The sequence below is a fragment of the Colossoma macropomum genome, unplaced genomic scaffold (assembly GCF_904425465.1).
Source record: "Colossoma macropomum unplaced genomic scaffold, Colossoma_macropomum, whole genome shotgun sequence".
Taxonomy (NCBI): domain Eukaryota; kingdom Metazoa; phylum Chordata; class Actinopteri; order Characiformes; family Serrasalmidae; genus Colossoma; species Colossoma macropomum.
Window position 1 is genome coordinate 21,261,888 of NW_023494787.1, and position 24,639 is coordinate 21,286,526.

Here is a 24,639-nt window from a genome sequence, read left to right on the forward strand (position 1 = left end):
TGCATATTTTTTGGCAAGACGAAGCGCTGTCATGTTCTTTTCCTGTACAAACTATTACCTGCAAATAAAACATGTTACGAAGGCTGATCCTCTGCTATGCACAGAGATGACCATCAACACCTTTGAAAATCCTATGGCTAAATTAAATCCTATTCTTCTATTCCATTACTTTTGCATGGGAGGATGATGGCTCGGGGAGCATCACTGTGTCCAAACTTGGTTACCATGCACTACATTACTGCATCACTAATATAGAATGGACTAGAATCTGGAGCCTAGATTTTTGTAGGGCAGTATTGTGTTAAATCAACAACTAATGCTATGCACCAAATGAAAATGAATTGCTTTGCATCTTGGCCTGTCACAATTGTTACATAATCGCCTGTTTGCAATTATTTGTGCTAACTGCAATTACTTACCACAGTTCTTAGCTTTTACATTGCAACAAACAGAATTTAATCTGTTATTTTTATTAGTCAGGTTAAGGCAAAAGCATGCGAGTTAAAGAAAGCACAAAACGCATTAACTGAGACTTTTTGAGTCATGTGAAAACAACTTCTGATTGGTGCAACAACACCTTTAGAGGGCAGTGGTAAGTAGTGTTTGTTTATCTGAGCTTGAGCTGTTTCTGTCTTCAGTTGCAAACTAGCAAGTAGGGGTGCGGGAAAAAATCGATTCTTAGATGCATCGCGACGCGGACGTGAACGATTCTGAATCGATTCACAAATGTCAAAAATCTAAATATTTAATTTATACCGTAATATTGACGGAACGCAAAAGGCGGAACCTGGAAGTGCGGAAGTGCAGCGCCCGGACAGGCTGTGAGGTGCACTTAAAAAAACACAACTGGATGAGTGAGAAATCCGACCGGCTCCCTCTGCATTAAAAGCCAGGTCAGGTCAGGAGTCACAACACAAATGTTAAGAAGAGCCATTTTGTCCTTTTAACAAAAATCAAACCACCTTGGCAGCCACAACATTTATGTCCAGTATGTCTCAGTACGTGTTAATGCCCTAGTATAGGCTAAACAATATAAACGAAAACGCGGACTTCCTTCGCTCTGCTTTAAGCTTTAGCTATAGCCGCTTTCCTTCCATCTCCACCAGAAAACTTTTCCTCTAAAGTAGATCAGTTTCTTGTAAAATGTCTCTCAAAGTTTTATGAGGCTGAAGTCACTTCTTTACGCCGCTCCAGCTTCTTGTTCGAATTTTCCTGTTCCACCTTAAATTCTGACTGAGTTGCCGAATGTAAATGCGGCACCATTTAAGGTGGAACGGGAAAATATGAAAGAGAAGCAACTTTATCTTCGCAACTTTTTAGTGTTTGATAGTCTCTCGTTGCAGATTTAGCTTGCAAGTAAACCAACAGCAGCACTTATGAATGCGAATAACGCATCGTTGCTGGGTGACCTGCAGTCGGAGAACGCCAGTTCTCAGTCGTTGCGAAACAGGGCTTTCATGCTATGTTGCACACGTCCCGAAGATATTTTACTGACACAGCGACCCCCCTACTCCCTACAGCGAGACCAAAACCTAAGTTATAAAATCACTAAAGAAAACGGGCAGAACGGCTGTAACGCGCTGCATGGACATCCATTACCACAGGATCTTATTTCACCGTAACTGCGCATTTTATCGCAGAGAGTGGCAGCAGCGTCTCATGTGCTCCAAGCAATAGCAGTGAATGAGAGCTTTCTAGTTCACTTGCCACATCACTTCCATTCGATTTATTAATAAAAGATATTGGAAGTAAATGCATTATAGATCATTACAAATACTTTGCTTTAAAAGTACCAAGTCCTGACACAGTAAGAAAATAGAAATCCTGTATAGAAAAAAAAGATGCTTCGAGATGATAATCGTTTTACAATCGCATCGCAGCCCTGTGAATCATAATCGAATCGAATCGTGAGGTACCTAGAGATTCCCACCCCTACTAGCAAGTAATGACAGCTAAGACCAGGAAGCAAGACAGCTAATCAGCTAATTTGGCCACTTTAGGCTTTGACTTTAACACAACATAACTGTAGCAAACTAAAGTTAACATAAGATGGCCAGTTACCTTTATGACATTTTTAAATCCGGAGCACAATTACTGTCACACAGAAATATACATGGTAACTCACATCAGTGAATTTAGTAGTTAGCTAAAGTTAGTTATAACTTGATTTGCTCATTTTCCATTGTAACATTTTGAAATCCTAAACAGCATAACAGAAAGTGCCATATTGTAGCTATGGAAGGACAAAGACATCTAATTTACACATTGTACAATGTCCCACATTTCATTCCTCAGCAGTTCTAGTACATCATCTGGGCATTGTGCTACATCTCATACTAGTCCAAACCTTGACTGATTCAGAGACTCAATGCCATCAGTAAAACTTTCTACTTCCACAAAGTGGAAAATCAGAAATCAACTCCCAAAGTTCAGGAACCTTTGAGTGTTGTTCATCCTCATAATATCAGTAAATGATGCCCTAGTTAAAATAGAAAGGTACAGGAAACCTTTGAGTTCCTTTAGTGCCCTAGAATAGATTACAGGTGACCCTGAAGTCTGATACCTTTACTCTTAGTAAGTAATTTGAGGTGCAAGGTAACAAGAATTTTGATCCATGATCTGTGAAGAGATTTGATGTCAGCAGGCCTACCTGCGAGTTAAAATATAACATTTGCGTGTTACAGAGACAGCGGTACATGGGACACCAGAAGATATCTTTCTAAGCACAGACCCGTGAGAATAGTGTGAATGTGTAAGTATGGGGGGTTGTGCATGGAATGCTGATGAAAAGGTGAGCACATAGCACGCTCCCTCCCCCGTGTGATCAAGCATTCATGGGCATTGGGAATAGCTCTAGTATTCCTCTTCTGCTCTCCTGTCTATTTTCAGGCCTCACTGCCTCCAATGCCTGCTGTAAATCACTGGTTATGCAACCTCCTTTTCTCTACACGTCTCTCTCTCTCACTCTCTCTTCTCTTACTCCTTCATTCTCTGGGTTAATCTCCTCATAAAACCTTCCATCCCTCTCTGATCATACAGAGAAACGTCTAAATACTCTTACTATGTTGGAGCGTAATCATGTTTCCGAGTGAATGAAGCAGCTGAAACACTTACTGTTCTGGGGAGTTGATGTCCTCTAGTGGGCCTCTGTTTATTCTAGAAGGGTCCATAGATCCCCATTGTGCTTGGGGCTTCTGCTCCAGGTGATTTTTCAGAACAGATTTCTCACCATCTACGGCAAACAAATGAAGCACACAATGGTACACGCTGCAAAATTATCCCAATTTTTTTGATAAAGTTATTTGAAATAACTCCCATTTTTAACCCTTAACCTGCTAAGATCTGTATGTAGGCCCACACTTTAATTCATTACCTTATATACCAGTTTCACAGTAGTTCAAGTTTCAAGCATAACAAGGAGGAAGAAGCCCCCCAGGGTAAGATGTTCGCCCATCTTATTTTCTTTTCTCATCAAATTATGGAGCCAAATTTTTTTTTTCATATATATATATATATATATATATATATATATATTATTTTTACCCAATTTTCTCCCCAATTTAGTCGTCTCCAATTCCACCCGCTAGTTAGGACTCGATACTATCAACACTAGCAGGGTGAAGGCTAACTCAGGCTTCCTCCGAGACCTGTGAAGCCAGCCACCGCTTCTTTTCGAACTGCCGCTAATGCAACAGCATTGGACAGCCGAACGCGCTCGGAGGAAAGCGCCAGATCTGTTACATCAGCCAACAGACGCCTGCACTGACTAGCATGGCTCGTTGAGTGATGGGGGGAGAGGGGGAGAGAGAGAGCAAGGCCAAATGTGCTCTCTTGGACTCCCGGCTACAGACGGCTGTAGCATCACCAGGGATCGAACTCACGATCTCCTGATGATAGGGCCAACGCTTAGACGGTTGCACCACTCGGGAGCCCCCCAAATATTTTAACATATTTTATGAATGAGTATGGTCTAATTAATTCAAAAATTTCAACTGGATCACTGCAATCTGAGGATTCATTGCCCCAGAATTTTATTTGGGGTCAGTTTGTCATTTAATAATAGTGAAAAATGGTTAAAAATATACATATGAGGGGCCAAGTGTTAAGTGAACAGTACATGGGGATTTAAGAGGATTTTATTGAAGTGAAAATGTAGAGTTAGACATTTGGGGTAAGAACCCCCCCCAGACATGGCTGCCCTTTAGCATACTGATCCAAAAATATTATGTAGTTAGATTTTGATCATAAAATCACTAGTGTTTCACTGGTTTGCTATAGTGTCATGCTAGCTATAGCAATTATTAGCTAGAATTAGGCAACGTATTTGTCCATTTTGCTCTGAACACAAATAAAGGCTCTTGGCTTGGATGTACAGTTTTTTAAAATGGTGTATAATCTTTGGTTTTTCTATATTAACACTTCAAAGAGCTCTTTTTTTGGCAAAACTTGAAGAATTAGAATCAATCTGAACTTTGGTGACAGAAGTTTACTGAAGGTGCTTTATTTGTACTGCACCTGACACCACAGGCGTTGAATTCTCTCTTAGACTAACTAAAGAAACAAACATCTTACAATGACGCCAGTCTGATCAAAGTATCAGTGATAAATGAGTAATGCGAGGCATTAGATGAGCTCAACACACCTTTTCCGTCTGTGAAGTTGCGTATGCTCAGGATGTTGTTGACATCCTGGTAGTGGTTCTGCTTGATATAGGGCGTCTTCTCCGGAGTGTCCTGAAGCTGCATGGTCACTTCCTCCAACTCCTTATCCAACTAAACAAACACACAAGCCCAATCCAGAATCACTCTGTGCTAACAGCTTTACAGGCAGAATTTTAACACCAGGGTAGAAGGACACATGTGAAGTGGTGGATATGTTTTTAGGTCATATAACTTACCTCTGTGATCCTCATGCGGAGGCTGTGGTTGTCCGTCTGCAGGGTGTCCAGGCGAGAAGTGTTGGTCTGGTTAACGCTGGTTACAGAGGTGGAGGTCTTTGAGTCATCTTTCTTCTGGTTTTGTGTGAACTTCAGCCGTCGGTTCTGAGTGGCTGCATCTGGGTTTGTCCTCATTGTAATAAGCTGGAAAGACAGACGAAAGAGATGCTTTATATTTTACATACTGTTCTATTACTTTATGACATACTGTTCTATTACTTTATGACATACTGTTCCATTACTACATGACATACTGTTCTATTACTTTATGACATACTGTTCCATTACTACATGACATACTGTTCCACTACTGTATGACATAGTGTCACATTACTATATGACACACTGTTCCATTACTATATGACATATCATTCTCATACTATATGGCATACTGTTCTATTACTTTGTAACTGTTCCTGATTACTATAATACTGTTGCATTATTATATGACACATTTTTCTATTACTATATGACATACTGATCCATTACTATTTGACCCACTGTTCTATTACTATATGACACACTTTTCCATTCCTGATATACCATAAGACAAACTGTTATCTATTAAATACAGAAAACAATATTAGCTTATTTACACTGTAAAATGTAACAATTGCACTAACTTAAATTTTTTTGGTTTACTTAACTCATCTGTTACACTTACTAATGCAAATCTATTAACACATACTATTTTTTGTATAATGCTTAGTTACTTAGGTAAAGTTAGTTGAGATCAATTAATTTGCACAAGTCCTACTGACTGAGGAGTATTTTTAAGTTAACACAACTTATATACTACAGAAAGTTGGAGTAACTTAATCTGATAAAATCAAACCAACTCAAAAATGAATTGTTGAGATAGTAACTCAGTAATTTTGAGTAAAATCATTTGTTAGCATATTTTGAGTTAAGGTAACTTTATTCAAGTGTTTTATGTTCACTATTTTTATTTAAGTTGACTGTACAGGTGGGCACAGACAGGGTTGGGTTTACATTCAAATGATTTGGACTTCTCATGCTTTTCATGTAACATTTGACAACTTTGGACATTCAAATTGGATCTTTGAGTTGAATCAACCTCTTGCAGTTTAGTTTAATTTGTTAAGACCTCGCAGCTTTACTTGGTGAAAGCTTGGTCAATGCAACCTTGAGTAAAACTTGCATCATTCCTATTGGCTCTTGGTGGCATGCATATCGGGCGTGTCTTTCCACCTTATTTAACCTACCATCTCTGTGTTGTCATTCTCCCCAGCCTACCTTCCCTTGGGCGCATACTTATTTTCTAAATTTGAGAGCTCGTCTAATCTCAGTCAGTGCTGACTGTAAATCAGTGCTGAGTAAGCTGAGCTGCCATGACCTCGCAGTTAATGGAAGAAACTGAGTTAGCTGAACTTGAGTGGCTAGAGTTGTGTAAAGGCAGTAAATATAAGTTAGAGTTACTTAATTGTATTGACTTAGTACCATTATTATATAAGTCCAAAATAGTCAATCATTTTAAGATCAAAGGAGTGATTTACTCAATTTAGTCAAGTGTATACAAAAATAAACAAATGTGTTGTTCATACTCAGTTCAGGGAATTACTCATGGTCAAATGATATGAGTAACCTAAACCTAAATGGTTTAAGGCAATCGGTTTCCTTAAACCATTTGATTTTGCCTAACTCATCAGATTGGAGTTACTTATACTTAAATGGTTTAAGGCAATCGGTTTCCATTTAATTCATTTAAGTTTATTGAACTCATTAGGTTTTACAGTGTAGCTTCATTAGCCTTATATTTCCTGCTAGTTACATTAGAATCCTAGCTCCAGTGCAAAACTAAAGAAGCAAACTTTGGATACAACAAGTCTTAACTGATTGAAAACATTTGGGGTAAGAGAACTATTTCTATTTCTATAAAGCCACCAGCAGGAATTTGTTAAGCCATTAGTATTTTTCATATAGCTTGGCATGGCTGTCTTGTTCAGCTTTGATGCAAAACAACTTAGGTTTTAACTCTCCTGTTTACAGACCCTGCAAATCAAAAGAAACCAATCTACCCCAGCACTTTTCTTTGGTATTTCAGAATGCCGGTGCTGCTACTGTTGTTTAGAAATCCCTGACTGTGTCTTTTAAGAACCGAATGTTACTTGACCATCCCAGTAAATGACTTGCAGGTGATTTTTTTTTTAATTGTAGAATTGCTGAGTTTTGCAAAGTTCTTACCTTTGGCACAAACACCAGGCACAGTGTGATAGTGCTGCAGAAGATGATGACCAGGGCTACGATGCAGAACTGCACATTCGGCTGATCTCGAGTCAGGAAGGACACAGCCGCCCCAATGATGCACATGATGCCAACGTTGTACACACTCATACCAATATACTTGCTGTCGTTCAGTGCAGGAATGCTGACATTCCTTGTTTCCCAGGCCAGGAAACAACCAAACAACTACATAAATAAGAACAGAAATGAGAGAGTTTTAATAGACACCTGAGATCTGAGGAGTACTGTCAGTTTTCACAGTGCACTTGCTTTGATCAATAGATAGTGCTTTGATGGGTCTGTCAGGGTTGAGGGTCAGAGCCGATCAAATCCATGCTGTGATACAGCTTTATGGCTATTGACAGCAATTTAATAAACACGTCAATCCAGAATGAAATATACCATTGCTCCTAAAAAGAAGTGAGATTGTTAGAAGCCACTGAATATACCACTACAATTATTTCTAGATGAAAATAACCTTAGTATGTGTTTTTATCCTCAGCAGCTGATCCATTTTGACAAGGCAGGCAAAACCAGAAAATCGTCATTTTGTCTTGATAAACATGTAGCTGTTCAAACACTTTTCTGTCAGCTTATCATCAACAACAATCAAGACAAAAATAAAAATGACTGTTTCACTTTAATTATTAAAACAGAATCTACCATACTTGTCACGAACACAACAGCAGGGCTGGATGCAGAAGATACTTTTATGCTACCGACTGGATTACTTCAGTACCACCAAGTTCTGAAAAATTCTGTATTGTTCAATACCAATTTTCAATAGCACAGTAAGCCAGTAAGCAGGCTTATTCCAAAATCTAGACTGTTGATTGGCTGATAAACATATGAAAATTAACAAAAAGAGTATGTGTAATGTAATATTTTCTTCTAATGCTCTAGAGTCGTACAGTCACATGCAAACCTTTGCAAAGGTTTGAACACCCAAAAAAAGAGTTTACACATCCTCTATAGGGAAACAAATCCTCACTGTTGGAACAAAACTTCATATCTCCAAAATGGCAACTTTTCAGGAGAAGGAAAAAACTTTCTTAATTTTCAATGGAAGTTAAAGTAAAACAATTTTTTCAAGCAATTTTGGGCTATTGCTATTGACCCATTTATCATGAAATTTTAACACATTGTAGAGGGCAAAAAGAAAAAAAAAGACAAAAATGAAGATACATGGTTTTGTCCTGACAGCAAACGAAATGTAAAAAATGGTGTTTTTCAAATTTTAGCACATCTCCATAAAAGATGTGTTAATTATCTTCACCCAGAAAATCAACAAAGCATGGACTTTGACCAGGGGCACCTAAAAACCGATATGACTGTATGGGCACTGATATCAGCTTAGAAAAATTATGAGCAATACCCCGTCCTATGTGTCTGAGTATTCTATTGCATCCAGGCCTCTCGAATAATACCTACTGTTGTCTGTGTATTTTTTAAAATCTGTCTTCTGTGATATAAATAGGAGGGTATGAGTTACACTTGAGCAGCTGAACTACTTTTACTGTCAACCAAACAGCACAGGACAATTACACATCCTAACATGGCTTCTTTCTACCTCACTCTCTGCCCTTTATCTACTTCACTCTTTCCCTTTTTTTCTACTTCAGTCTCTGTTACTCATCCTCTCACAGTTCCCCCCAGAAATCCTGTACATAAGAACTAAACTACAAAAGAGGAGGAACTAAAACTGTATGGGGATTATTCGACAAATGAAACATACTCCTATAAAGTATATTACAAAAAAACCTGAATATGTTCACAAACACGAAAATACATCATTAAAAGTAAGCTTACATATGCAGATTGTGGCTGTGGCTGCAGACAGTATGGTATGGTGAATCATAATAGAGCAAAGAGGACAAATGGAGGCAGACTCACTTAACATGAGGATGTTAAAGGCACATAATGACACCTGTTCAGCTTTTCAGAGAAATATGTAATTAACACACCTACAAATCTGACAGAGAATTCTGGCAAATGTGACTCAGTCAACTCGGTGACGCCCAGAGCAATCAGATTCCCTCTGCACAGACCTTTAAATCTGATCACATCTCTTATTCATATATTCATATTTTCTCTACAATAATAACTTATACAATATTAGTAACGACAAAAAACGTAATTGTAGATGTTATATTCAATATTTCTGCAAACAGCAAGAAGCTATTAAATTATAAATAACATGATGCCATTATATATTTTCAAGAATTATTTTGTCAAGCTGTCCTTCTTCAAGATTTATTTAATCATCATTTTTCAAAAATGAGGCATTCTGGACATTGGCTATTATACTGTTATTGATTTTCTTTGATGTATTCATTTTATTGTTTTATTTCAGCATTTTTTGTACATAGTTTTTTTATCATCTTCAGTTCTGTTCATCACACTGAAGACATTTAAAATGCCTTTATTTGTTTTACAAATTTCTATTAAATTTCTACTGAAATCTATGAAATTGCACTGAACTAGCACATTGTTTTCATTTTATATAATTATCTCCAACCAAACTGGAACTGTGTGATGTAACACATTTTGTCTCAGCCTCTGTAACTTGTTTGTCTCCTTTTTCTCTCTGCTGTTTTTTTCTCCCCTACATCTCTCTCTCTTCTATCTGCTCGCTCTCTCCTTCTCCATCTCTCTTCTATCTGCACTTTTACCTATCTACTCTCTCACCTTTCCCTATCCTATTTGCTCTCTCCATCTCTTCCTCTCTCTCAATCTGTCTCCTATTCTCACTCTCTCTCTCCCCTTCATCTTTCTCTCCTCTCCCTCTGTGTCCTCTTTTCCTCTCTCACCCTCCATCTCTCTCTACCTCTTTTATCTGCTCTCTCTCCCCTCTTTCTCTCTTCTATCTGCTCTCGGTCTCCATCTCTTTTCTCTCTCTCCTATCTGCTCTCTGTGCTCTCTCTCCATCTCTCTTCTATCTGCACTTTCACCTGTCTACTCTTTCTCTCCCTTTTCTCTTTCCTATTTGCTCTCTCCCATTCTTTTTCTTTCCCTATCTCTCTCCATCTCTGTCTTTTTTTCCCACTCTCTTTCTCTTCCCACTCTCTCTCCCTCTATCTCTCTCTACTCTCCCTCTCTGTGCTTTCCTCTCTCCCCTCAATCTTTCTTTTATCTGCTCTCTCTCCCCTCCATCTCTCTTTCCTCTCTTCTGTCTGCACTTTCACCCATCTACTCTCTCTCCCCTTTCCCTCTTCCTTTTTGCTCTCTCCATCTCTCTTTCTCTTGCTCTATCTCGCTCCATCTCTGTCTCCTCTCTTCTCACTCTCACTGTGCTCTCTTCCTGTCTCACCCTCCATCTCTCTCAACCTCTATCTCTCTCCCTCTCTCCCTCTGTCTCTCTCCCTATCTGCCCTTTTCTCGAACCACAAGTACATGTCAGCACTGAATTATTTACTGACCAAGTTGGCTATGCTGGAGCTTTTCAAACATATGAAGGTAAGATAAAGGCTAAAGTTTTCAGGATTTCAGGTGTCACGTCTCATTTAAACAGCTGGGAGTTGTGTGACAGTGCTTGTCACTCGCAGTGAAGAGGAGACGCTGAGTGTGTGTGTGTGTCCCCACCACTGCTTCTCTACAGTAGGGCGGCGAGGGGCAAAGGGTAAAGACCCGTCAACCCACTGAGACATGCAGCACCATTAGAGTGGCAAGAATAAAAGGCTGATTCATTTCATAGGGCCACAGAGCCAGGCAAAGGGCAGCTTTTATTGCCTTTTACTCTAGGATACTGCCACTACTGCCTTAAAAATAACAGGCAATGCTGTAGGCAATTAACTGACTGGGTGCATTTTTTTCTTCTCGGAGCATCTTGCTGTTGGGTTATGCAAAGGTTAATTGAAAGAGCACCCTTGTAGAAGTACAGTCTTGTTAGTAGACATGGACTCAAGTAAGTAAAAATCATTCAAAATTTAATGATATGAACTTGCTTAATAAATCTAGCTTGTTTATCTAAGACCACATTTTCCGAAAGCAATATATATACACTTTGGAAAATTTTAAGACCTCTGGTCAAATTAAATTTTTTGTTGATTTTCTTTAATAAATTTTGGAAAAAATAACACATAACATATTAAATGTGCCGTAATCTTTGTACATGATACAGTTTACAGTGTATGCTGTTTACCAAAATGTTAAATACAGCAAATAACCAGTAATTGTGCATTGAAATGTGCACAAGTGTGTTCTCTGTAGAGGATACGTTAACTTATTTTACTAGTAAGTCAACAGTATATGTCATTTGACCAGGGGCTCACAAACTTACATATATTCACCAGCCATTTCATTAAGTACGCCTACCTTGTATCTACAAGCGTTGTCCATTTTATCAGCTACATTTAACATATAGGTGCACTTTATAGTTCTACAATTACAGACTGTGGTTCAGCTGTTTCTATGCAAAACTTGTTATTTCTTGTTTACACCTTTCATCAACGGTCAGAACCCCCACAGGTCCACCAATGAGCAGGTATTATTAGGGTGGTGGATCATTCTCAGCACTGCAGTAACACTGACATTGTGGTATGTTACTGAACGTTGTTGTTACAAATGGATCAGTGATGCTGGAGTTTTTAAACACTGTGTCCACCTGCTGTCCACTATATTAGCCACACCTACCTTGTTGTAGAGCTTGAAATATTTGTCTGACAAATGGGACTTGACTGCTCACCTAGGGTTTGGGTCATTTTCCCAATAAGTGTCAGACAGAGTTTACATTTTACCTCTCAGTCAGCCTGTGTCCCACTTTTAACATATGTGACCTTGCTTTTCCCCCACTTTGTTTTTACTCCTTACTTTGTTCTTCCTCCCTATTTTCATTCTTACAATATATTTAAATCTGGCATGCTTAAGTCAAACACTCATACTGTTGATGGAGTAGTACCAAGGAGAACAAGGCCCACACATGTGAGAAAATTGATGTGTGAGAAACAAAATTCACATTGATTAAGGAGAGTATTGTTTAGTGCAACCAAAAAGATTGTATATTGTTGGTTTATATATATATATATATCCAAGACTAAAGGGGGAAGGCAAATATCATGCTATATCAGCACAGCACAGCACATCGTGAAGGATGTTGTTTAAAAGCATTGCTTGATAAATATATTTGTTAAAGCAGAATTTAAAGCTAATTAAATTAATAAATTAACTTCGAAGTTCATTGTTTTTCATTACTTGATTTACGCGTTTTATTTATTATTATTGTCTGTGACTTAAAGATGGCTGTCGTTGTCACTACATGGCAATTTAACTGGTGCTGTCACTAAAAACATGAGGTTTTATTCAGCACCTTGGATGATGATGGTTTCAGACAGAATTTAGTTGGGCTTGGGTGAGTTTTGCTCCCAAAACTCGATAATGCAGTTTAGGTCAGATCAAACAGGAAATTCTTGGGCTTTGTTCAGACCAAAATTTCAGTCCTGATTAAAACTTTACCTTGTTTGTTCACCCTGTAGTAAAGTTAGAGATCAGACGATGCACTTATATCTTATTTGGACCTGATAAAATTGACAAATAGTGTAGATACAAGGTAAGTATAACTAATAAAGTGGCCAGGGAGTGTATATACTCTAGGCCAGAGGAGGGGGACTGTGGTCCTGGAGGGCCAGTGTCCAGCACAGTTTGATGATTTTCCTGCTCTTAACACATTCACTAAACCTGGCAATTACCTGCTGAATTGAATCAGGTGTGTTTGAGTAGGACAACCACTGCTGTGCAGGACTTCGGCCCTTTAGGACTGGAGTTTGCCACCCCTGCTCTAGGCAATCTGTTGCTAGCTCATACTTTTAAAATAGGTATATTTTTTATTAGCACACATAGATCTGTTACATCTTGTTAGACTGTGTTCATTTCTTTGTAGTTACAAATATTTGTACGAGAATTCAAATGTGGTTTGTTATTTGCACTCCTGTTTGTTTGCACCTCTGGGTTTGAGTGTTTTGAAAATGTAGACATGATTTTGACAGTTTAAGGGCTTAAGAGAAACTGCAAGAAATAGCAGATAGGGTAATCTTTACAATGGAGATAACGCTCCCCTCCACAAAGAATAATAATGCAATCTGACCTCAGTCCTGTCAGATAAAGGCAGAGGAAATGGTCACATTTAGAGACACTGTGGCCTGAGGAAGCAGATGGCAGGCTCGCTTCTAGAATTTTCTCACTTACCATAAGGAGGCCTTTGTAGGCATACACGATCCCCAGCCAAATGGTCATGTGCGTGTTCTCACAGTGCTCCAGGAAGGGCCGGATAGCAATGTCTCGCCCCTGAGGGTCCGCCTGTGGAGACACAGCAGGAAGACGGGCACAGTGAGGGGAGATAACACTCACAAAAATCACCATCACAAACAACAACAACAACAACATCCACAGGATATTGGCATTTCACGGGCAGAACCTACGGGCTTGTGGTCACTTTCTGTCTCTTCCACACCATAAAAAACAAGGTCTTTAGAGATGTGAAATACTAAAAGGTGCATTTGGGGTTACCAAACTATTGTATGAACAGAGTGAGTGAGTAAATAAGTAAGTAAGTAAATAAATAAATAAATAAATACCTACCTACCTTCCTATGTAGAGTACTGTGCCAACGTCAGAGATTATTGGACTGACTAGTCTGTAGTTGAGATAACTTGGATTGTGAGAAGCAAAAATGCAACGAGCTTCTAAGACTAAACTTTGGGGGTGTGAAAAAATATACCCCTGCAGACTTCTTTGAAAAACTAAAAGCGAGTCTCATGAAAAGAATAGAAACTGTAATAAAGGCAAAGGGTGGGCACACGAAATACTAAAAAAATGTTTTATTATATTTAGTTCCTGAGGCTTCAGTGTAGTTTTCTGTTATACATACACATTTTCTTGTTTTCTCTTTTCTAATGTTACAAAAATGAATACTCTGTGCTTAATGGCCATTTTATTAGCAATTAAATTCATAAGTGGTGGTCTCTGACTTTTGCACAGTACTGTACATACATACATACATATACGCATGGTAATGATACCATGAATAGTGATTCTTTAAATAACTTATTAAAATGAACACTGGAAGTTTATAAATCCTACTCTTTTGCCTTCTGATGAAATTCAAACATGCATGATGGTGGCTTAATTAAATGGTATTATGCCGGTGGTATTCATAGCTACATGTGACGCGCTTTCATTAAGCGTCTGGTTCAGACCTCTCACCTCCCACACCAGTGTCGCAGGTGATTGGGAGGATATGCAAGTACCTTTGGCAGCTCAGAATGCAACTCAGAACACTATGGAAACGGGTCATGTGATGCTCCCTGGGGAGACACCACTTGCTGGGCTTTCTGAAAGGCCGCACTAATAAGGCAATTGCCTCTGCAGGACGCCAGAGGAGTAATGCTGATAAACAATAAGACTTTATGGGTCAGAAATTGACTGCCTGACATATTTACAACCAAGTAATGCAAACGAGCCGGACTGCTATGTAAAACAGGTCAGTGTGGTGTTGCACGGCAATCCTGGATGAAGGAAGTGTATGAAGAAGAGAACTTATCTGGGTTTGCCTCTGTACACGGGGCCTAAAAGTAGCCAGGCTCTAACCCACTTTTTCCTGCCCCACTTTGGAAAACCTTCATCATGCCATGGGTGCAGCCCATCCTTAAAGATGCACCAAGTCACAAACACACAGTGACACTCTTCTGCTCAGCTGATTCTTCTCGGTTTAGGCATGGTGTGCAGAGGCCAGCCTTTTATCTGCCCCTTGTCTAAGCACATCTGAGCTAGAGAAGGTTTGTGTCCTGGACTCCAGTGTTTAGAAGTTGACTTCGCAAAGTGGCTGAGGGAGTGAAGTAGGGCAACACAAGCAGCACTATTTATATATGAGACAGCTCCTGAGAGTGCATATGGTGCAAAACCTCTGCAAAAAAATCCTACATATCAAACTCAGTGGACAGGTAGTTGCTAGAGTTTGTTCTGTTGTTCACTGTCAGACATGGACACATTTTTAGGTCCCCAAAAAGAGAATGTATGGTCTCCCTAGTTTTACATCAGAAGGGCCTTTTAAGTCGTTGACATCTAGAACACAAGTTACTGTCCCGTGACCCTCAAAACTGGTTTATTTCAATAATTAATAAATAAGATCAAGAAGCACACATACTTTCGCAGTAAGGTAATAAGAATGAATTTTACACAATTTTTCATACTGCATCAACTACAGACGAGCACACTGCTGTGTGCCACTGGGACTCTATCAGTGGACTAACACTCTACCTCTCCACTCTATCCAGGCTCTAGGATGTAGACAGTTCAGCTGAAATGAGTAACAGTGAAATGCGAACAATTCCCCTCTGCCATTCCCCCCAAAATTATACACTTACGTAAAATCGGCAAAATAACAAAACCAAAACAAGGCCTCAACCCTCATCATGTCAAGCCTCTCCTTTAGACGGACAAGCTGTGTGAGAGTTGCCAGGCAACTGCCAACGGGCCAAGCAGTATTGCTGCTCATTGGTTGCTGCTGTCATTTATCAGCGCATTAGGCCTCTAATGTAATTGTTCATCAAAGACTGGAAAGGGCGTGTGACTGACTGGGTGTCTACAGAGACAGAGAGGCAGGGGGACATGGCCAGGCGAGCATAGACTCCCACAGAGAGAGAGAGAAAGAAAGAGAGAGAGACAGAGAGGAAGGGGAACATGGGCAGCTGAGCTAAGACTCCCTCAGAGAAAAGAGAGAGAGAGAGAGAGAGACAGAAAGAGAGGCAGGGGGACATGGGCAGTCGTGCATAGACTCCCTCAGATGAAGAGAGACACAGAGAGAGAGAGAGACAAAGAGACAGAGGTAGACAGACACAGAAAGAGAGAGGCAGGGGAAAGGGGCAGTCAGACTTCAGAGAGAGATAGAGAGAGAGAGAGAGAGAGAGAGAGAGACCCTCAGAGAGAGAGACCCTCAGAGAGAAAGAGAGAGGCAGGGGCACATGGGCACAGACTCCTTTAGACGAAGAGAGACAGACTCTGAGAGAGACAGACAGACAGACAGACAAACAGATAGACAGACAGGCAGACAGGCAGACACATAGGGAGAGACAGAGAGAAAGAGAGAGAGAGAGAGAGAAAGAGAGAGAGAGAAAGAGAGCAAGTTTACTTATGAGAGTTGGAACAGTTGAAGGAACAGAGTGATGGAGCCTTAGCAGAGGAAATGGAGTGTTCACTCACTGTCAACTGAAACAGCCTCATGTGAGGAGCAAGGGAGAATGAGATTGGTGAGGAGCAAGGGAGAATGAGAGAGAAAGAGAGATAGAGTGAGAGAGACAGAGAGAAAGTTAGAGAGAGAGTCATCAGCCCACTTGACAACAGCATTTCATCACCCACAGCCATGATATCAGGGGGAACAAGGGAACATTCCCCAGACCTCCACAAATGTTGACCTGTGCTTCTGACAACCATCTGAGGCTACACCACAGTGAAAACTGCACAAACTTGAGGACGGGAACAGTCCCTCATGTTTGTTGTGGCCAGTAAAGGTCCTGTGGGTTGACGTATTTGACCCATAACAAACATTCTTCTTATAACATCTCCCTCAAGTTTTGAAGGCTTTGAAACAGGAAGCCACTGCAGCGTCACTAAGAGAACAAGGCACCCTCAGTATGGCTAGGGCAGTGACTTAATATGTGCAATGGAGAGTGGTTAGTGTCATATGGCTGGTTCTCCCAATCTGAGCACAGAAAGGCTAGAAGGAAGAGAAGACTGCTTAGTGTCAATCAAGCAGGATTTTGTGTAATTCAGCAGCTGTCTGTGGAGCCATGAGAATTGTTTTTGAAGTGTATGATAAAATGCCCTTAAAACAACAATCCCACATTGAGACATCTGTGACTGCTCAGGGAAACCCATGCATGCTCTTACACAGCACAGAAATCCAGATACAACCTTAATTTATCTCACTGGATGTGCCAACAGGAAATTGTTATGAAATGGTTATGAATATACTGCCTGATGCCTGAAACACTGTCTTACAATAATTTTGAGAAATAGTTCCTTCTTTGGGTTAAAATGTACTTTAAAATCCATTCTTGGCAGAAAGGTACATGTAGGGTGTTGTAAGGCAAAATAGTCCCCAAAAGAAGCTCTTATTTTCAGATTTATTACAATTTTACCATTATCAACATCACACATAATAACAATAATATGTTATAATAATAATAATGATGATGTGTAGATTCACTGGTGGTTTTCTATAGTAAATAAGATGGCTTCACTTTTGTTGTAGACAATGTGACTTCGGGTTCCTATCACCAGCATTGTAAAGAAATGTAAAGAGTCAGTACGTTTCTCTACAGTTAAACCTTTCACATCAAACCCCTCAGAATTACTTTGTTTACATCTGAATGATTGAACTGTGTGGAAATTTTCAAAAATCAGTGGAATCCCCCTTTTAAACCTATAGCTTTTCCACTGGCAGAATGGAAACCAACATTTTTAAAATCAAATAAAATTTTGTAACTGTAACTCTGTTTTCAACAATAGTTTTTTTTAACAGTGACACTGTTGGCTTTCAGTGCGTGAAAGATTGTGGTTCCATGTTGAGCTGCTAGCTACCAATGACAGGTGAATGGAAAGGGGTGAAAACAACTCATATCTCTTCACAGAGACAGCCATGCTAAGATAAAACAGACAGCTCAACTGCAACTTTCTTGATTCCAGAAATTGTGTACAACTGCCCCAATACACAAAACAGCATGTAAATACAATAAAAAAAAATACTATAAATGTTGACTTGCTTGCTCACACACAAAGACAAAAATCCATTTTTGTGGACAACATATTACAATATATGTTCATCAACTTCAAGTTCAACAAAGGGACTTCCAATACAGGCAGAAACTGCATTTTTGGCTAGTGTGATAAAGTTTAAAGGGGTAAAAAGGGTCTATTTACTGGACCAGTGGGTCCACAATTCCAGTTTCTCAGGCTTAATTGTGTAACTTACGTATTAGTTCCATAGTAGCTACCAACTAGCAGTTGCTGAATAAAAGGTCTTAAGATTCATAACTGAATAATAAGCCTAGGCGTTTGACATTTTACATTGTGTCAAAGTATTTAATCGTCAACCCATATAAACTCAGGTAAGCTCAGCTAAACTTATTTTGATTGTGGTACATAAAGAAACACACATTCATCAACTTCTGTTTTCCGGTCCATGCCCAAACCTGACTGAAAGACATTTTTACATAGCTACTTTTGAGCTCACAGCATGTGCCTGGGTGACCACTCCTGCCAGTCCAACCAGGGCGAGTGGCCGAGAGCCGGTGTGGCCTTCTTCCCCCAGCGGAGCACCAAATGAGGTCTACCTGCTCCTGCCTCCTCTCAGATTGGCCTGCTGCAGGGGAGCAGAGCCTCCACGGAGAGTCCTCCTCCTCACTGCCACTTTTTTTGGGTCCACTGCTCTAAACTCCACTTCAAACGCAGAGACTTCAAAGTGGCCCTACTGCAGCGCTGGCAGCAGCACCCGGGAGCTGCCAGAACTGATTTATTAGGAGCTAACTGCATCATTAAATGAAGCATCTAACCCTGAACATCACGCACATTTAAATATGCAAATGGAACGCGTGCCACGATACGTTCCGGGCCGCACCCTTTGTTATCAGAGCCGAAAAATCCCCTTTTATTGCTGCCATTCTTTAATCTAACGCTCCGTCATAACCCAGGTTTAATCACAACTCCCATCTGCTCTCTCTCTCTGTGAAGCTTGGGCACAGATGACTTTCACCAGGCTGCTGTCACGTGACCGCCAGGAGTATCCTTACTCGCATAATTACCTACCCTGCACCTCCTACACACACACCACACACCCATATATAATTGGGCTCCTGCATTTGAATTTGTGGACAGATAACATATAAGAGCTTGCATCGTCTGGAGTCCTACAGTATGTTAGGGAATTCACCTGGTCTTTTAGTCCATAATGTAGATTCAAGCATTCAATTTATAAAAAATACCTAGCGCTTCCACTCACCAGTCACTTTTCAGAAACACCCTTCTTATAAGTCCCCTTATAAGTCCTTACCTAGATAACAAACTTTGATGTTGGGCAACACGGTGGAATCAATGTAGATGTATAATGATGAATTTGCATTGATCTTGCTTGCTGCACTGGCCAATGATTCAACGTTGGAAAATCAACAGTGCTGATCACTGATCCAACATTGATTCAGCAGCACTCACTGATGGCTGAATAGCTGCTGATCTCATGTTAGTACTGATGTTAATTCAATGTTTAAACAGTGTTTACTCTATGATTGTGCAGTGTTGATTTAACATTGAAAGCAATTCAGTTCAGTTTACAAAATCTAACACATTAATTACATTATCACACATTTTGCCGCAGATATCTGCATTGATTCAACAGCGTTGCCCAACATCAAATCAACGATGTTTTGATCAAAGTTTGCTCTCAGTGTTATAGGTATTTAGATTATAGCCCATCTTTGGACAATTCATCATCCAACCTCTCCCCCTTCATTAACGGTCAGATTCTGACCACAGGACTTTGTCCAGATTTGTCCAGATTTTATTTGGTTGGTAGACTGTTCTCAGCACGGAATTGACACTAACGTGGTAGTGTGTGAGGCACAGCAGTGTTACTAGGGTTTTTATAAACAACAGTTTCATTGCTAGGTTAAGAGTGGTCCACCAGCCGAAAATACCAAGCCAAGATAAGCTCTGTGGTCAGAAACTGACCATTGATAAATAGTAGATTTTCATTTATATGTATGAATTTGTTTACTATTCATATTTTTGCATTGCATGTGCATTTATGTAAGTACCAGGACTGGACTGCACCAGTTTTGCTTAAGTTTGTACTTAAGTTTGCTATTAACCAGCACCATGACTAGAGCTGTAAGTAAAATCATAGCACACAACGTTTTGTGTTTTTAGCTTAGTTATCTTAACCAAAAAAGTCAGAAGTGCTATCTGTGTGGTTTCCGTTGGTTTCAGTAACACACCTGCTCAGAGGGAGGTGTAAATATTTAGCAGATATTAAGCTCAGGCTAAAAACTAGTTTGTTTGGGTACAACATATTGTGCAAAACCATTTTTAAAAGGACTTAATGCTTTATTCTTTACAGTACTTTTAGTGCAGTCTTTTTCATGCTTCTCCACAGAAAGAGTCTACCATCAGATTCATGTTGTTCTAAAAGTGTTTTTCTTTTTTAAATAAATGCCAACGTCTTACATAATTTCATGAAATATCCTAAACAATTAAAGTTACTAACGGTTAAATGGTTAATGTGTCCAAATACTTTTTGGGGGCACTGTATGTGTTGCAATATAATCGCAATACTATTATTTTGTCCATATTGTGCAGTCCCTAATGCAAGAATATTTGGCTAATAAAAGTGATTCTGATTTTACACAGTCTTGCTTGTCCAAGCTGTCCAGCTTGTTTTCTTTCCACAGAACAAACAAGATTTGTAACTGGTAGGCTGTCCACACATCCTTGTTGAGCCAAGGACATACAGAGGTCCCACATACGATAAAGCCATCAGCCATGACACCTCATTAGGACCGGCGCCCCTTCCCCTGCTCGCTCCTGTGCACAGGACGCACACTCCAAACTGTGAGGGATGGGGCAGGACTGCTCTCCATCACACTCTGCCTGCTGGCACTGGGATTACACCACACATACACACACACACACTGTTGTGGCAACCACATACCACACCATATAAAATAAAACAAAGCCTCTACACTCTTCAACAAGCCAAAGTCATCACAGAAAATGGACAAACAGACTAGTTCCACATCAGCAAAGGAGTTAGGCCATCGGTACTTAATCCTGGCCCTACCATCACCATACTTGTTCAACTTGTATACTGAAATTATAATAAGATAAGCAGTGCTGGAGGACAAAGATTTATGAGGGTTCAAGATTAGTGGGTAATCTTCAGTAACCTTCAACATGTGAATGACGAACAAGTCATTAAGAAGCTTAAAGACCCAAACAGGAGACAAGACTTTTTGGAGAAACACTATCCATATGGTCACCAGGAATCAGAACCGACTTGACAGGAATCAGAACTGACTTGACAGCACCAAAAATAATAACTGGCCCTCAGCTTGGCTTTATTCAGACCTTGGAGGTTCTCTGAACTTCGAAAAGATTCTTCACACTTGCTAATCTCAATTAGAAAAAAAAATAATTATACAGTCATACATTAAAAGACTCCTTAAGGAACCAAAAGAAGTGGACAGAAGACCCCATTTTATCTCCTAAAAGACTGTACAACTGTACTATAGCAGGACCTAGAAATACAAAACACTGAGTTTAGAAATACAGTGCAGATCTGCAGTTTCTAAACGGAGCTGCTTAATAACAAATGAGAGGCTAATTCGTTCTTCAAAAGTGCAATCTATTACCTTGCATTATGAATCCACCCCGTACGCCACACTGCATCAGACACGGCGGGTGAACTTCAAACACTCTGCCTGATCTAATCTGCTAAACATTCCGCTGTGCCTTCGTGAAGCTTCTCCTAAGCATCAGCCTGACCTCATATTTTCCCTCTCCCACGGTTTACCTAGCCTCTGTTGATTCAGCAGGTACACGCTCTCTCTCAGGCTCGCCGGAAATTAGCCCCGTGTTAACATTAATTGAACAGGATTCTGTTTGGCAAAGCAATGAGCGGGTGTGATATCTTTCGACAATGTTAATTCGGTTCGAGATACTAAGCGTTCCAGGTCATAATACTATCAAACGGCCTAATTACACACATGCTGTTATCATGACCTGCGCAAGTCTCTATCACTTGACGCTACGTATGATTTGTAGTCTACTGTGAAATCTAATATAGAGTAAGGGTTTAAAAGGTGTTAATGAAGATGTTTGTGGTAGCGTACCAAATTCTATGCTGAGATCCTATGGATGGGTAAAACACTGTTCTTCCACCAGAGGGACAGTTTAGCCACATAAATTTTTCCTCTACCTCCCTCTCTGTCTCCCCCTCCTCCTCTCTCTCTCTCTAATTGAGTCCTTGGAGGCTCTAGTTACCATGAGGCCAGTGTTATATGTAGCTGGTTAAGGGTCTGTTGTACCCTTATTGTGGAGTGAAGAGGCCTGCTTATTATCGGCAAACTGTTGATTGTCACTCATGTGCAAGGCCAATGTGATGATGGCCAAATGGAGGTCTTGTGTCTGAATGAAACGACTTTTTCCAGTGTAGCTTGAATACCCAAAGCCTGATATGATGAATTTTCAATGGATTTTTCCCACCGAGACAGAATGTACTGCATAAATCACATATGCACATAGCCTACAGCACAACCCCCTCATACACAAGCCATATTCACAGCTCAATGCTGTCTCATTAGAAAGACTGATAAGCCTTCTCACCCTCCCCCACCTACATCTTCTCTCTCTTACAATATAACAAGAGAGGCAAAAAGACACTGTAACATCTTCATTGCGCCTTAAAACTAGTTCACTTGTCTAGTCCTCCAGTCAACAGGTAAACACTACTCTGCATGGTCATGTGACGGACGGAAGCAGCCGCATAGCTTCTTTGTTCATCTTCTCTCACGTTTGTTCAAAGGGGACATTAATAAACCATGCAATCTAAACATCTGTAACACCCCTATACATCTCACTGTACCCTTGTGATCAGATCACTTAACACAGATTTTAAAGGCCCCATATCCCAATTTTTCTTGTATTTTATTCTTTTCCTTATGAAAGGGTCCACTTATTATGTTTATATGGGTTTATGTAACAAAAATAGTCACAAATCTTTTTACATTTTCCAACCTCTCTTTATCCCTTACAATGAAGTAGGCTTTTTTGGTTACCGTGCCTTTAAGATTAACATACAGTGGAGTCCAAAAGTCTGACACCACATTGAATCTCTGATATTTTTTTTTCTATTTAAACCTGGAAATAAACAACTGACATTTTTATAGTAATGAAAAACTTTAAACAAAGTTATGACAAAGAAGAATTTTTCATCTGCACTATTTCTAGGTCACTATTCAAATTGAAGCAACTTTGTACAAAAAGGTCAAAATTTCTATACTTATCCCTTCCACCGAAACGCATGTTCAGACAACTCTCAGGTGGATTTCATCTACTGATCAGAGGCTTTTGCACAAACTTATGGAGGCCATGCCAGCTTGAGTGCACGCTGTCATTAAAGCAAAAGACGATGGACATGCCAAATACTGACTGCAGAGTGACCAGTATGTTTAGCTATTTTTGCATATTAAATTAAACTCTTGTGGTTCAAGAAACTGAGGAAAATTAATTTTTTATTCACAGTGAATCAGCACAGATTAGTTATTGATTTCTCATAATGATAACAAATTTTAAATATTGTCTCTGTTACAGCAGTGAACAGAGCCCAAAGGAAACTCCAGTTGTGAGCATTTTTGAAAGTCTTCAAAGGCTTCCTTATTTATCTTTTTCCCATGAAGTACTACGGACTCTTGGAAAGGCTATGCAGTTGTCATCTTTTTTTTTTAATCTAATTACTCGATTACTTGTTAAAATAATTGATATATTAAAATAATAGATGTGATGGACTGGCGACCTGTCCAGGGTGCCTTCCGCCCAATGACAGCTGGGATAGGCTCCAGCACCCCACCATGACCAAGAAGGATAAGCGGTTTAGATGATGGATGGATGGATGGATGGATAAAATAATAGATTATTTGATTAATAACATAATCAATATTGATAGCCCTTAACATACTACAGAGGCAACTGTATGTGGGTAGGAAAGTAGCCTGGCTAAAAAAATGGGCACAGAATTCTACATTTCATGAAATTACAATACAGAGCTGTCTGAGAGAAGCTCCTACTGGTTGAGTGTTTAAAAACTACACAAGGCTTCAAAACAATATCTTTTTATCCATTCCCACAAGCATTCAACATATCTTTATACCGAATCTCTGATCATTAGTACCAGTCATAATTAACACACCAATACTTGTGCCAAGATGACAAAAGAAGACAATAGACTTTCTACCCTTCAGAGGAGGAGAATGTGATCTAAAAACAAAATACTTCAAAAAGGCTAATTGGAATTAGTGTTGCAGGGGGCTTTGGTAGCACTGAAATCCACTGACTAACCTCAGGGGTTTGCTGAAGTGTAAGCAGCACTGCAGAGTAACAACAGAAGGGACATCAGTGATCCAAGACGGCTTAACAGACTTAGAGAATGATCAAAGGCTGAACAAAACAGCCCTTAACAAGAAATCCATAGGAGCTCTCTTTAAATTGCACTAGCTCTACAAGCTCAAACAGAGAAACAACCAAACCCGATCAGTCTTCCAAAAATAGTTGGTCCACAGTCCACAATGGTGGAAGGCAGCTATTACCATTCATATGTTTTCTCTGCAGAAGCACAGTTCCTGAATATGATACTTTAATAAGGCCCTCAATTTAGTTACCTATAGAACAGAACAGCACTGGCCTGAGTCTTGTCCTAAATG

The 24,639-nt window shown here is 39.8% G+C and overlaps 1 protein-coding gene across 1 annotated transcript in view; it reads right to left on the reverse strand.

Annotated features, from left to right (window-relative positions):
* The window catches only part of gabbr2 (gamma-aminobutyric acid (GABA) B receptor, 2), a 245,769-nt gene that overhangs the window by 8,349 nt on the left and 212,781 nt on the right, over nucleotides 1–24,639 (reverse strand). Inside the window, exons 14-18 of the mRNA XM_036566416.1 lie at nucleotides 13,361–13,471; nucleotides 7,142–7,366; nucleotides 4,898–5,080; nucleotides 4,643–4,772; nucleotides 3,115–3,232 (exon numbers count right to left, since the gene is read on the reverse strand). Coding sequence (XP_036422309.1) covers nucleotides 3,115–3,232; nucleotides 4,643–4,772; nucleotides 4,898–5,080; nucleotides 7,142–7,366; nucleotides 13,361–13,471 — 767 coding nt within the window. The remainder of the gene's footprint in view (nucleotides 1–3,114; nucleotides 3,233–4,642; nucleotides 4,773–4,897; nucleotides 5,081–7,141; nucleotides 7,367–13,360; nucleotides 13,472–24,639) is intronic.